This window comes from Prionailurus bengalensis, chromosome E4 (assembly GCF_016509475.1).
Source record: "Prionailurus bengalensis isolate Pbe53 chromosome E4, Fcat_Pben_1.1_paternal_pri, whole genome shotgun sequence".
In the NCBI taxonomy this organism is placed as follows: Eukaryota; Metazoa; Chordata; class Mammalia; order Carnivora; family Felidae; genus Prionailurus; species Prionailurus bengalensis.
Window position 1 is genome coordinate 63,476,705 of NC_057360.1, and position 14,459 is coordinate 63,491,163.

Sequence of the window (14,459 nt, forward strand, 5' to 3'; positions counted from 1 at the left end):
AGCCAGGGGAGATAGATAGTTCAAGGTTGGGCCAGTACTCGGTGGGATAAGATCCTGTTAGCCCAGGAAAATAGCCACAAGCCAGGTTTCTCATCTAAGACTCACCGCCATCTGCCCCAGTAAAGTAGCATGAAGGTACCCTTGGAACTATCTGGAAGAAACCTTCGAGAGCTGATGGTAGGACCAGAGACAGTGATTCAGGAGGCCAAATCATAATAGATAAGATACCCAAAGTTTTAGTCATAAGGGGTCACTAATGATTTTTCTGATTTAAAAAATTACCGTGGGGAGGGGGGATACATGAAAAGTATAAGTTGCTGACTTTTGGCTGTTATAAATTAGAAAGCACCAAATAAGGGAGTTTGTCTAACAATGCAAATTTTTGAGGGAGAAGTTGCTCTAGATCCCTTTAATTTCTGGGAATGAATATGGGGTGAAAGGAAACAATGTGGGAGATCTGATCAATCTATCAGGATTCCAAAATTTGCCTGAGAACTCTGACACATTGCTGGAGGGAGTGTAACCTCTTTGGAAGACAATTTGGCAATGTCTATCAAAATGCAACACCCTTTGGGCACCGGGCTGGCTCAGTCAGTGGAGCATCCAGCTCTTGACCTAGGGATTGTGGGTTCAAGCCCCACGTTGATGGGGAGAGTACCTCAAATAAAATCTTAAAAAAAAAATGCAATACCCTTTGACTTTATAATTTCACTTCTATAAACATATCCCACAAATATACTCAGAGATGCAAAACAACACAAGTACAAAGTTATTCATCTCTGCATTGTTGTAATAGCAAGAAACAAACTAAATGTTCAATAATAGGACACTGATTAAAGTGTAATATATCATCCATGTAATGCAGTTATAAAAAAAGCAAGGAGGCTCTTGATACACTAATATGTAATGATATTCAAAATACATTTCTTTTAGGGGCGCCTCAGTGGCTTCAGTTGGTTAAGCTTCCGACTTCGGCTCAGGTCATGATCTCATGGTTTGTGGGTTTGAGCCCCACGTTGGGTTCTGTGCTGACAGCTCAGAGCCTGGAGCCTGCTTCGGATTCTGTGTCTCCCTCTCTCTGCGCCACCCCCCACCCCCACTCGCATGCTGTGTCTCTCTCTCCCTCTCAAAAATAAACTTTACATTTCTTTTCAAAATGTTTCTTAAAAAATATATATTTTTAAGTAATCTTCACACACAACATGGGGCTCAGACTTACAACCCTGAGACCAAGAGTCGCATGCTCCATCAACTGAGCCTGCCTGGCACCCCAAAAATGTATTTCTTTCTTCCTTTGTTCCTCCCTTTCATTTTTTCTTTCTTTCCTCTTTCTTTTCTTCCTTCTTTCTTTTCCTTTCTCCTTGAAAGTGCAAGCAGGGGAAAGAGAGAGAGAAAGAGAGAGAGAGAGAGGAGAGAGAGAGAGAAAAAGAGAGAAAAGAGAGAGAGAAAGAGAGAGAGAAAAAGAGAGAGAAAAGAGAAAGAGAGAAAGAGAGAGAAAGAGAGAGAGAGAAAGAGAGAGAGAGGGAGAGAGAGAGAGAGAGAGAGAGAGAATCTTAAGCAGGCTCCGTGCTCAAGCATGGGGCCTGACTCAGGGCTCATTCCCACAACGCTGGGATCATGATTTGAGCCTAAATCAAGAGACAGACGCTCAACCAACTGAGCCACCCAGGTGCCCCCTAAACATATTTCTTAATCTTAAAAGTAAGTAGTATAGCTTGCTATAATTATTGTAAAAGATAACAGTGATGAATAAAATACATGTTTGTATTTATTATTTCTAGTTTTTGTGTAGGCACAAACTACAAAGTGTAGTTTGTAAAACTATACAAGAACTGATCATTGGTTTTCGGAAAGCTATTCCTTATTTTTAAATTAATTAATTAATTAATTAAATTTTCATTTATTTGTTTTTATTATTTATTTTTTAATTAAAAATTTTTATCACTATTTTTTTTAAATTTAAATTCCAGGTACTTTTTTTTTTTTTTAAGATCTACTGGTTCAAAGCAAAAGCAGGAAACTTTCACCTTCTATGGTCTCTCTCCACTTAAACTGACCAGTATTCTTTTTCTTCTTCCCAAATTCTATGACATTAGTTAAGACTCTTACTAGGTTGCAAGAAAGGTACAAGCCCAGGGTGCCTGGCTGGCTCAGTCGGAAGAGTGTGTGACTCTTGATCTCAGGGTCATGAGTTTGAGCCCCACATTGGGTGTAGAGATGACTTAAATAAATAAAACTTTAAAAAGAAAGGTAAAGCCTATGTTATTTCAGGATGATGGCTGCCAACGAGGGAACGCTGGCTTTCAGAGAGGAAGAAAGCAGTCCAGGGAAAAACACAGATGGAGGAAAAGCAATCTCTCTTCGTGACCACGTTCTACCTTCTGCATTCTAGAACTCTTTAAGACCCAAACATCTGCTATCTGGGCATATCAGATGTGTCTACCGCTCAAAACGAAGACTCTCCCCAGTTCACACCACAAGGGAACTGAGACACAGAAAGATGTCGTCACTGTCCAAGGTCACGTGTTCAGGCAAAACCAGAATTTAAACCAGGCAGTTTGACTCCAGGGTCCAGGCTGGTGGTTACCCTCAGCTAGAAACAATTTACACATTACCTACAGATACAAAGCAGACTTGCAACTCCACAGCGAGTGATGAGTGATCGGAATCCAAATGAAAGACTTCCTGAGGTCTAATTTCAGGCATCACAGAACTGAAGCAAACAATGAAAATATCTTGAGGCATATTTTGTGACTGGGACCCTTATGGGGCCTTCCAACTTTGAAAGAGTTAAATCTGGTCCCATGAAAGACCATCTCCTGTTCCGGAAGTCAACCAATCAATCTGAAGAAAGACTAAAATTTCAGTACAATTTTATAAGAAGCTTGAAAATTGCCTGTTATTATTTACAATTTCCTAGTCTTTGTGAAATTCTAACTGGAGAGTTGACACGGGTCCAAGCCCGGATTGGATTTTAAAGAGACAACCTAAAATGGTTACCCTCCCCCCAAGAACAATAGGTTAGAGGATCCAGAAATAGACCTAAATAAATTAGGAAATAAAATAAAGGTGGCATTTCAAGTCAGCAAGGAAACCATGGTATATTCAATGAATGATTCCAAGACAGCTAGTTAGGCATCTGGGGCCTGATCTCAGTCTAGTCACCAGAATAAATTCCAGGAAGAATTTAAAGCTAGGGGCACCTGGGTGGCTCAGTTGGTTAAGTGTCTGACTCTTGGTATCAGCTCAGGTCACGATCTCACGGTTCATGGGACTGAGCCCACTTTGGGCTCTGCGCTAACAGCGTGGAGCCTTGTTTGGGATTCTCTCCCTCGCTCTCTGCCCCTCCCCTACTTGGTCTCTCTCTCTCTCAAAATAAATTAAAAAAAAATTAAATATAAAAAATGAAACTATGAATTATTTTTTTAAACATTCAAATTTACAAAAAGCCATTCAAAGCTTAAGATACAGAAGCACAGAAAGAGTAATCAATTTGACTATGTAAATATTAAAAACACATCCATGGCCAAAAAAAAAAAGCCCACAACAAAAAATTAAATGACAAGCACACTGGCAGGAAATGTTTGCAATGTTTGCAGCATATTTGACAAAAGAACTAATTTCCTTAATATATAAAGAGTTCAAGATTAATAAAAAATGATCAACAGCCCAATTGCAAGTGGCAAAAGACACAGAAGGTTATTTTCAGGGAAAAAAAATATGAGAAATAAAAAGGCTAATAAACATATGGGAAAAAATCATAATTGAAGAAATGCAAATTTAAAACAATGATAAGCCATGGTTTGTCCTTCTTTTTAAGTTTATTAATTAGAGAGAGAATAAGCAGGAGCAGGGGAGGGACAGAGACAGAGGTAGAAAGAAAGAATCCTGAGCAGGCTCCACTCTTTCAGCCCAGACGCTGATGCAGGGCTTGAACTCATGACCTGTGAGATCATGATCTGAGCTGAAACCAAGAGCTGGACACTCAACCGACTGAGCCACCCAGGCGCCCCCAATGATTTACCGCGGTTTACCTCCAACTTTAAGAGATAATATGGTGGAAGTGGTTAAAACTGATGGCTGTAGAGTCAGAATACCTGGGATGAAATCCTGGCTCTAATCCTTCCTGGGTATGCCCCGGTTTCCTTGGCTGGGGTGGTTACGAGAGCCAAGTAAGAAAATGTAATAAAAAGCAATTAAAACCGTGGCTGGTATATAGTAACTATGCTTGTTATTGTCAGATTGACAAAAACAGGAAAAACATTAGTAATAGTTTTAGAAAGAGAGTGGAGGACTAGCCCTCTCGTGCACTTCCAGGAGATGTACAAACTGGCATAGTATCTTTGGCAACGTGACATTGTCTACTCAACGTTCTAAATGCACAAGCCTTTTGACTTTCCGATTCACGTTTAGGAACGTATCCTATCAATCCCGTACGTTCGTAAGAATACATACAGGTCTATCTATATCTATTCATAAAGATATATATGCATATATAGATTTTCATTGCAAGCACGTCTATAACAGCAAAAGGCTGGAAATAACCTAAATGGTCAAGTAGTTACGACAGCAATAGTAACAGTAATTGCCTCTGAGGAGCAAGACTGGGGGTTGAAGTCAGGTGGAGACTTGACATCCTTCTGTAAAACTGGAACTCCCCCCACCCCCAGTACATTACTTCTCCCATTAAACAACAACTAGTTAATTCTTAAAAATAAGAATGCGGTCATCAGATAATTACAACTCTATCAGAAGAGCGAACCAGCTGAAGGCAGAAGTTCCATGAGAAATGCAGTTGCTTAACTGTCACTGTGCTTTCAGGACCACAAAGGATACCCTAGAGCACAGTCCTTGGTTCTTAATGGTATCACCCTAGGGTGCTGAGGACCGCAGGGAATGAGCACACACGTCCTTTCCAGACTTCAGGTTATCCCGGGGTTAACTGCCAGAGCCTACAGAACCAAGGCTCTTTGTACCTCCAATTCTAGAAGCGCAGGAGTGTTCTTATACCCGGTGTGTTGGTTGGGGTGGTGACTTGGGTGGGGGTGGGGGGAGAGGAAGGGAGAAGGGACTGACGACTCTCCCTTATGATGCTCTCTTGGTTCTCCATCATCATTTCTTTGAACTGACTTTTTTCATCTCAACATCTCATGTGTAAACAGACTTTACAACTTATGTGGCAGTGCCACTTTCTCATGAATTCTGACAACCCAGTAAATGGATATGCTGATGCCATTTTACAGGAGTCTCAGAGGGCTTGCCCAGTCCCACAAACATTAGGTTTGTGCCCTGGCACCACCACTTAATTCCCCAAATCTGGTGCCTTCCACACCATGGTTTTCTCACCATCCCTGCCCGATCTCCCCCCACCGGCTCCCGATCCTACCCCATCCCTGCCAACACCAAGTATCTGTGTTCTTAAGCCCTGAGATTCTGAAGTGATGGAGGAGACAGGAGCCATTTAAGGACAAAGGACAAGAGATGCTTTTTCCTTCTGGGGATAAATCTAAGTCGCGTTATAAAACATTATTTCTGTCTGAGAAAATGAAGTAGGGGACCTATAAACAGTTGCCCTCGTACTGAGTACCTCCTATGCAATGACACTGTGTAGACACTTTGCACTTTATCTCATTTACCCTGTAAAGGGAGGCCCTATTATCTTCACAATACAAATGAGTCTACACGAGTTTAGAAGGGAGGGTGGTGCCTGGGTTGCTCGGTCGATTAAATACCCAGCTCTTAATTTCGGCTCAGGTCACGATCTCATGGTTCAAGGGGTTCAAGCCCCATGTTGGGCTCTGTGCTGATAGTGCAAAGCCTAACTGGGATTCCCTCTCTCCCCCTCTCTGCCGCTCCCCTGCTCACTCTCTCTCAAAACAAACTTCAAAAAAAAGTTTTTTTTAAAGAAGAGAGAGGGCTGCTATTTAGCTAATTTTTTCATGTTTATTTACTCTCTCACATCCCTAAAACGAAAATGAACCTAAGTGTCACGGGAAAGGTTGGAGCAGTGTCATCGGAGAAAGCAAAGAACAAGTAGAAGGGACCGGCAGTCCCGGAAGGTCTGCCTTCTGCAGTTGCCAGGCAACAAAGGTAAACAGCGAGAAGTGGCAGGATCATGGCCACCAACTACAGTGCAAACCAGGTAAGCTCTTTTCCCATCTCTAACATTTCATCTTGCCTTCCAGACTCCAAGTTTGGACTGACCCTCCCATGGGATTCTGATTATTGAATGGACAGCTGAAAGTGGGGTGAGACTATTTTTCACCTCCTTAGCTCCTCAGGGTAGAGGGCCCAATGACGAGCAAAAGGTATTTCAGGGTTAAGTTTGTAGGATCTAAACAAGAGGTCAGCAAGTCTTTTTTTCTGTAAAGGGCAAAGGGATAAATATTTTATTTTTAGGGCCAAGAGACACAATCAGAGATATTATGTGGGTACTTACATCAGCAAAATATTTTTCCATAAAATTTTGACAAGATTGAAAATATAGTAACTGCATTTTTTGGGGAATACTAATGAAAAAACGATTTTTTTTAGATCGTGTTTATTTAAGTTCGAGAGAGACTGAGGCAGCACCAGCAGGGTGGGGGAGGGAGAGAGGGAGAGAGGGAGAGAGGGAGAGAGGGAGGGAAGGAGGAAGGGAGGGAGAGAGAGGGAGAGAGAGAAAATCCCAAGCAGGCTCCGCACTGTCAGCACAGAGCCCAATCTGGGGCTGGAACTCATGAACTTGCAAGATCATGATCTGAGCCGAAACCAAGAGTCAGGCGCTTAACTGACGGAGCCATCCAGGAGCCCCGAAAAAAATGGAATTCTTATGGGATGAGAAAACATTTTAGTTAATTGGGATACAAAGCTAGTGTTACCTTTTATCATATCAATCGCAAATATTCATCTATAAAAAACATTCTTAGCTTTCTCAGGTCATCCCAAGACAGACTGGAGGATGGGTTTGGCCCACGGGCCACTTTGCTGACCCCTGTTCTAGACCAGGGGTCCCCAGTAAAAAGATAATGCGAGTCGCAACGTAACTGAAAATTTTCTAGTAGCTACATGAAAAAAATTAAAAAGAAATCAAATTAAGTTTATTTTATTTTGAGAGAGAGTATGTGTGTGTGTGCGCGCACATGACCAGGGGAGGGGCAGAGAGGGGCAGAGAGAGGATCCCAAGCAGGCTCCGCACTCTCAGCACAGAGACCAATGTAGGGCTCGATCCCACAAACCAGGAGATCATCACCTGAGCTGAAATCAAGAGTAGGATTCTCAACTGCCTGAGCCACCAGGTGCCCCCGAAATAAAATTAACTTTAATGATACACTTAGTAAGTCCAAAATATTATTTTAATGTTTAATCAATACTTTAAATGTGTGCATTCTCTTTTTTGTACTGTCTTCATTGTATTTTCTATTTCCAAAGCACCACCATTCAGACTAGTCACGTTTCAAGTGTCTAGTAGCCACATGTGGCTAGTGGCCCATGTTGAACAGCACACATGCAGACCAAGAGTACATCCCTTCTACAGTGAGTTAAAGCCTTCAGGTCTTTGGTCCTCCGCTCTCAAGGACTCGCCTCGTTATCATTTCCTGGGCATGGGGCCTTTGAGCCTCACAGAGATTCTCGTCTTTCTCTCCACAGTACGAAAAAGCTTTCTCACCCAAGTATCTGCAGAACTGGTCTCCCGCCAAGCCAACAAAAGAGGTATTCATGGGCAGGGCTCCTGCAAGGCCGGTTTCTGATTCTTTACCCCATGTTCTCTGTCACTGACTGGCACCGAACTCCTTAGCCTGTTCTAAAGTCTAAGACCCTCCTCTCCCTCAGCCCTTACCTCAAGCCCCTAGGACACCTTCTCTCTTTTCCACTCCATTTTCACAAACGCTCCTCTCCTCGCTTCTACCCTAGAGAATTTCTTCCCACGAAGGCTACACTCAGTTTATCGCCAATGATCGTGGCCATCTGCTGCCCTCGGTGCCCCGTTCCAAGGTGAGATACTGAAATTCATCCCTACTGAGAAAGGTAAAGAACTGAGGCACAGAACTGGGGTGACCGAGACTGGAGGTTTGCAATCTAGCACAGCCACTATCTGGAAATTAAAATTCCATCTAATTCACCACTGCAACACGACCACCCCCAAACTGCCAGTTTATCCAACATGACAGAGTGAGCACCCAGAATTCCTTACACTGATGAACACCTTCACGTGATGATACTTATGCAGTGGGCACTCTGCCAGACTTAGCCCAAGGACACAGGATTTAATTTAGGCCCTCAGAGTTAATATGCTGAAAAAAATAAGAGTGGCCTAAATGAGAAAGGGGGTAAAGCGAGGGTGGGGAGGCTGTGTCTCTGACTGATTTCGTCGCCACGCCTCCCGAGGGTACAGGGTGGAAGGGAGACAACGGACCTGCCAACAGGTGCGGTACTGGGAGTGGGGACCCTGCCGCAGGACCGCGTCATCTTCCTTTTAGGCAAGTCCTTGGGGATCCTTCATGGGCACCTGGCAAATGCCTCTGAAGGTGCCCCCCGCCCGGGTGACCCTGACCTCCCGTACAGTGGCTGGTGCTGCCTCCCTCACCAAGTGGATACAGAAAAATCCGGATTTACTCAAGGCCTCCAACGGGCTGCGTCCTGAAATCTTCGGCAAGGTATCTATTCCTCCCACCCAACCTCAAATCCTATTACCCCCCCGCTTCTTTTCAACCTCAAAAATGCCTCTTGTGACGGCATCACTATCCCAGCAGGGGGAGCCTCTAACCAGCTCTGTCTTAGCCTGTCTAGTCCCCGTCTTCTGACACCTAAGGAGAGGAGCTAATGACATCTTACGCCCTCCCCCCTGCCCAGTGTAAAATGACCTGACCTGACCTTTTGTCCATGGTACGGGGAGAAAGGGAGCTAGGATTCTAAGGATTCTAAGGACCAGGAACGATCTAGGCCTGACCAGAAACATAACTCTTGCATTCTACCCGACAGCCTCAGGACCCAGACAGCCAGAGGAAACTCGGGAAGTGGATCACAAAGACCGTACAACAAGCACCAAGTCCCACCATAATCCCCAACTCCCCAGCTGTAAACCTCAGTTCCCCAGACCAACCCCAAAGCTCACACCCCTCTGCAGGTCACACTCCAGGCCCCCAAAGCCCAGCCATCTCTCCCAAGAGCCCACCTGGGAGCCCGCGCATGCCGGAGCACTGGGCAGGTCCTAATTTAGCTGAGGTCCAGACGTACAAACCTGGAACTCCGGAGACACCCAGGGACCCCACTGAGAAAACCTGTCTGGAGACTGAGCGAAGGAAGCAAGACCCCTGGTGAGGGATATAGAACGGGGAGATTTCAGGGTGGGAATAAAGGTACGTTTGGAAAATAAACATCATTTGTTGAATCTTTTAGTGACTTGGATGTTTTCCTCCTGTTATGGTTGCCCCCGGTAACCCGTTAGTAGGAGGAGGGTTGGAGGAAACAGAATAGGAATAAGAACATGACAGGGGCTTGAGGTGGAATACGTGTTTACACAGGTTGAGTCACTTATACTCCAAAAGCGACCAAGAGTAAGTTGGTCTGAATCGTAGCAAAAGAAATCTCAAACCACCAGTCCCTCACTGCCACCCCTCATTTTTCACCCCGAGCATTCCTACTACAACTTCTGGGTCGGAAGTACAGGCGTTGAGTAGAGGCTGCATGCGTGTGTCTGGAGAAGATGGGGGAGAAAAGGTAAGGAAAGCCAGACACGGGCAGAAGACACTACCTTTGTGTAAGACTTCACACCTGAGGATGGTGAACACACCAGGAAGACAAACTAGAGAGAGCTATAAAAGTGAAACTCAAGCAAACGTACATCCATAGTTTGAAAACTGAAGATACAAAAGTGATTAGAAGATAGAGGGGGAAAAAAAAAAAACCCTAAAAAACAAAGAGAGATGGTAAGTAGGAACTGAGGGCAGAATAACAAACTTGATGACCACTGGACCCCAACCCCAACCAGTCAAATGGTTAAGAAGCCACCAAAAAAGTGAAGATCCGCTTCCCGGCTTCTAACACCTGTTTACCATTCTCCTGTTCTACATCGTCCTGGTGCTGACCGTTCAATGCAATGCCCTTGCCGAACCTTTCCCGGTTCCGATGCCAAAACCTTCCCTCATGGACATTTGTCCCTCACTCCAAGGACAAGGACAAAGGACATAGGGTTTAAGCGGAGGAAGGCTACAAAGACTCTTCAGGGCTAGTTGCACAAAAAGGGAGAAGCAATCAGCGTGGAAAGCCAAAGACCCCTTGGGGGCCGGGAGGAAGACTCTTGGGGCAGCAGGTCCCCGCGGTCTTGGCTTAAACGAGGTCTTCCTGCCCAACGGCCACCAGTTACACAGTCCCTGTTCCTCCTCTCCAACCCACAGCATTAACCAGTTGGCCAACAAGTCAGACAGACAAGACAGATGTTACCCCTGAGTTTCCAAAGAATATCAAAACAGCACTCCCACCAAGGGAGTTAGGGACCCAAGAGCCTGGCTCATATAGATTTTCAAAGCAGCAAGTCTTCCCATTAAATTATAAATTTTTGCCGGGTCTTGAATAATCCCTCCTGTCTCGTCTCGGCCCCCCTTTCTCTCCCAGTCTATGTACCCAGCTCATGATCCCTCAGCTGCCACCTCTGGGGCTCTGGCTCCCTTCCTGGCTCACAGCGTGCTGAACTGCACCAGGAGGTTTATAAGCAGTTCTCAGCGGGATTCTGGAGCCTGTGGGAACGCCGAGCTTCCACATGCTAAGCTTCCTTTCTCTTGCTCCTTCCGTCTCTGAGGCTTCTGTATGATATTCGATCTCTGGCTACTTGCATTTGATTCCCTAAAGACCGTTCCAGTGGTCAGTGGCAGAGGGACGAGCGGTTTCCCTCCTGTGAAAGGTCAGATTGGGGGATGTGAACGCCTGAGAGCAGAGGGAGTGGGGAGGAAACTGGCTCCTCCCCGACCGCCGTTCTCTGGGTTTCTCTCGATTTCAAGGAGAGTCAAAGACAAAACGATTTTTTTAATTCAGTTTCAGAAAAAGATGCCCTACGAACTTGGATTAGCAAAGAGGCTCATTTTTCCAGAAATGCAGGGGAAAAAATAACCCTTCATAGGTTCAGCGATAACTTTCTGGGTCTTCCTTTTGCATCAAGAGCTGTGTATCTCCCCCCCCCCCCCCTCCCCGAGCACCTGCTTCAAGAGTCAACTGATTCTCTTTATCTCCCTCTAGCTGGGACAGGCTAATTCCCCGCCACCCCCACCCCTGTGCTTTCGGTCATGCTGTGTGGGCGCTGAAGACCCTGGGCTCTGACCAGTGAACAGAACTGTCCTTTAAGCTAGCAACCCACAGGCGGTGGCGCCCACAGCCCCACTCCCGGTCCCCGTGGCAGAGGCCACAGAGCTGGCATTGTTTCCACTGTCTCAGGAAGAAGGAGCCAAAAGCTGACCGTCAGCACAAATCAAGGCCCAATATGGACAGAGAATGAGGGCTCCCAGGCCCGGAGTAGGCTGTAGGCTGGGGGCAGGAAAAGGGAATTTTTGAGTCATTCCATCTTTAGAAACGAGGGGAAACTGGGCCCTTTCCCACTGCCATGGCTCTATAAGGTATCTACTGCTACTGAGCTCCAAGGGGATGTGCGAGCACAAAGGGTCTGAGGAAATCAGGAGAACTGCGCCTCGGCTGGAGAAGAGAGTCACCAACAGGAAGACAGGTCAGTGAATCATTTATGGGAAGACAATGCTGGGAACTTCACTCTTCACATGGCTGCCAGCCCTACAGAGGACAACACAGTAAGAACCAAGACAGCCACTCCAGACTGGTACAGCTGGGGGATCTTCAGACCTTTCCCGAGGTCCCACATCTGCAGAAAAAAGAAGAAAAAAAAAAAAAAAAAGAAGGAGAAGAAAGCAAGCAAGAAAGGATTTCAGCAATCAGGGTCCTGGCTACTGTCCTTTCTGACACAGGAGCCCCACCTCATGGAGGGCAACCGCCCTCAGCCCGGGTCAAGGGGGAAAGTGCTTCTCTCACACCCGACCCACCTCCACCCTTCTCAAAGCCCGTGCGACATGGCACCCACCCCCCCCTTCTCCCGGGGACAGGAAAGGCATCCTCGGCCCCTACATACAGAAGCTTCCAGACTGAAGAGATGTAACTTTCCCTCGTGACACCACCACCAAATCAGTGTTTCCCCAAGTGTGTCCCTCCACAAACTAGTCCCTCAGAATGCTGAGAGTTACTGCACGAGAAAACTTCTATGGTCAAGTGAATTTGGTGGCCGTTTAGCTGCAAGACTTCTGAAACAACTTATTCACGTACAGCGCGAAGCTCCACAACGGGGGCGCACTACACGTGATTCCTCAGACACGGTGGCTCACGGGACCCCCGCTGAGAAGTCACATCTGTCAGAGAACCAGTACCCTAAGAAAATACTCTGGGATCTAGACCACGACGTCTCAGTTCTGTTTGTCAGTATATTTATAGCGAAAGTTCACGAAAGAATAAGCGATATTTACCATTAGCGTGTGTGTGCTACGTTCTGTATGCCGCATCCTACTAAATTCCTGTTTTGTTGTTTTTTAAAGAACCTCTATGCCCAATGTGGGGCTTGAACCCACGACCCTAAGACCAAGAGTCGCACTCTCCACCGACTGAGCCAGCCGGGCACCCCTAATTTCTGGTTTTGTGGGTAATAACCCACTAACCTGATTTTCTACCCATTGCAACAAAAACCAGGGGTTTAAAAACACTGATCTCGACTCTCTTGTACCCCAGGGACACTAACATACTGTACTCTGAGTCACTAAAAGATCCCCTAGGGCAAAAGCAGAATTTCTAGGTTCTACACTTTCCACACTTGGCTGCCCCCTGCACAGCACCAACGCCCACACTCTGGGTTAAGCTAAGTCAGGAGCACTTCAGAGAAAAGTCAGGGAGAGCCCAGCGCGGGGTCAGGGAGTAGGAGTCAGGCCTCTCTCTACCTGGACCAGATTAGGAGTCAAGCAGATTCCACATAGAGCTGTTCTGCCTACATAGGAACGGTGTTTTACCAACAAAAAAAACCCAAAACAAAACAAAACAGAAAAAAGGAGCCCTACTGGCTGGTAGTGATGGAGGGACACTCCTCAGAACACCAGAGACCCTGTCACTTCTCAGTCTCCTACATCAATGCCACTGACCACGCCCCATCAGGTCTTCAGGGAAGGCAGCTATCAGGCTCAGAGAGGCTCAGAGAGGCTCAGAGGGCGAGAGCTGGCACTGCCGTGCAGAGTAGACCAAATCCTGTCCCACACTCAGAGCCAGCACTCGCCACAAGAAAAAAAATAAAAGCAGATTTAAGGGCTTAAGAAAAGCCTTTAGGCTCCCCACTGTGTCAACAAAGAGATTACCATTACAGGCAGGAACCAGGGCAGAAAAACCTTGACTGCATTCTGAGATTTTGCAAGACCTCTTCCCCTAACCCCCCCTCTTACTGAGACCAAAGCAGATACAGGGCAAACCCCGCCTGAGCCAGGATGTGACCAGAGGAAGCTGATCGGCTGATTTTCATTAGAGAGATCTGTTCTGCGGAATAAGAAGTCCTTAATGGAAATGCCCTCCTTCCCTATCCCCTCCCAGAGGGCAGTGAAGTCATTGTGAATCAAACTGGACACCACCCCAGGGAACAGTTGATAGATACACTTAATTAAATAGGTCATTCAGTCCCTCACTTTTCTGATTCCATTAAAGTGTCTTTTGGACCAGACTGAAATTTAGAAAGTGCTTGTCTCTAGACTCTGATGTGGAAGGTTTAAAGGTCACATTAAGGCAAAAGTATCCATCTGGCAGATGACTCAGGTTCAGAAGGAAGGAAGATGAGAAACAATGGAATCAAAACTGTCTTCCTGGGAAAGAAAGCAAGGCTGGGGTAGGGAGATCACAAAATCTTAAAACGCTGGAGGAGAGACTAATCTCTGACCCGGGGCAGGCGTGATTAAGCTTTAATCCCTTTATAAAATAGAGACGGAAACACTAGTTTTGAACTGACCCAAGGTCACACAGGAGGCAACACCAGGACAGCTTTTAGGCCATCAACAAATTTTTAACCCCAATATTAAAATCTGGGATCCTCGCTACCCAGCTGCTGTTAAAGGTGGCCCCATTCTCTCTAACAGCTCAACAAAAGCCCAAAAACAGTTCGGGCATCTGGGTGGCTCAGTCGGTTGGGCGGCCGACCTCAGCTCAGGTCATGATCCTGTGCTTTGTGGGTTTGAGCCCCGCGTCGGGCTCTGTGCTGACAGCTCGGAGCCTGGAGCCTGCTTCGGATTCTGTGTCTCCCTCTCTCTCTGCCCTCCCCCACTCACACACACACACACTCTATCTCTCTCAAAAATAAACACTAAAAAACAAAAACAAACAAACAAACAAAAAAACCAAGCACTCCACCCCTTATTTCCAGTTAAAAAAAAAAAGTCAACTCGATCCAATGTTAAGATAACAGA

The 14,459-nt window shown here is 45.9% G+C and overlaps 2 protein-coding genes across 4 annotated transcripts in view; one reads left to right on the forward strand and one right to left on the reverse strand.

Moving 5' to 3' along the window:
• The first annotated feature begins 6,017 nt into the window (after positions 1-6,017).
• CFAP126 (cilia and flagella associated protein 126) lies at positions 6,018-9,375 on the forward strand. 2 transcript variants are annotated; one of them, XM_043568813.1, is made up of 6 exons: positions 6,018-6,142; positions 7,411-7,515; positions 7,630-7,692; positions 7,894-7,974; positions 8,460-8,636; positions 8,962-9,375. In XM_043568813.1, exons 2-6 carry the CDS (start codon positions 7,471-7,473, stop codon positions 9,298-9,300), a joined length of 705 nt encoding a protein of 234 aa, XP_043424748.1. In that variant the 5' UTR covers positions 6,018-6,142; positions 7,411-7,470; the 3' UTR covers positions 9,301-9,375. The 2 variants fall into 2 exon arrangements, with proteins under 2 accessions (XP_043424748.1, XP_043424749.1); XM_043568814.1 differs by lacking the exon at positions 7,411-7,515 and having other exon boundaries at positions 6,020-6,142.
• A 1,606-nt stretch (positions 9,376-10,981) lies between these two features.
• Positions 10,982-14,459, reverse strand: part of SDHC (succinate dehydrogenase complex subunit C) — a 36,228-nt gene continuing 32,750 nt past the window's right edge. For both annotated transcript variants that reach the window (XM_043568816.1, XM_043568815.1), the window contains one exon: positions 10,982-11,842. In XM_043568816.1, coding sequence (XP_043424751.1) covers positions 11,738-11,842 — 105 coding nt within the window. In that variant the 3' untranslated portion in view covers positions 10,982-11,737. The remainder of the gene's footprint in view (positions 11,843-14,459) is intronic.

Bases quoted from the DNA above. Each gene is read 5' to 3' on its own strand.
- CFAP126 (XM_043568813.1), top strand. From the start codon at position 7,471: ATGTTGAACAGCACACATGCAGACCAAGAGTACATCCCTTCTACA. The intron at 7,693-7,893 runs GTATTCATGGGC...CTTCTACCCTAG, and splicing joins CCGCCAAGCCAACAAAAGAG to AGAATTTCTTCCCACGAAGG. The intron at 8,637-8,961 runs GTATCTATTCCT...TCTACCCGACAG, and splicing joins GTCCTGAAATCTTCGGCAAG to CCTCAGGACCCAGACAGCCA.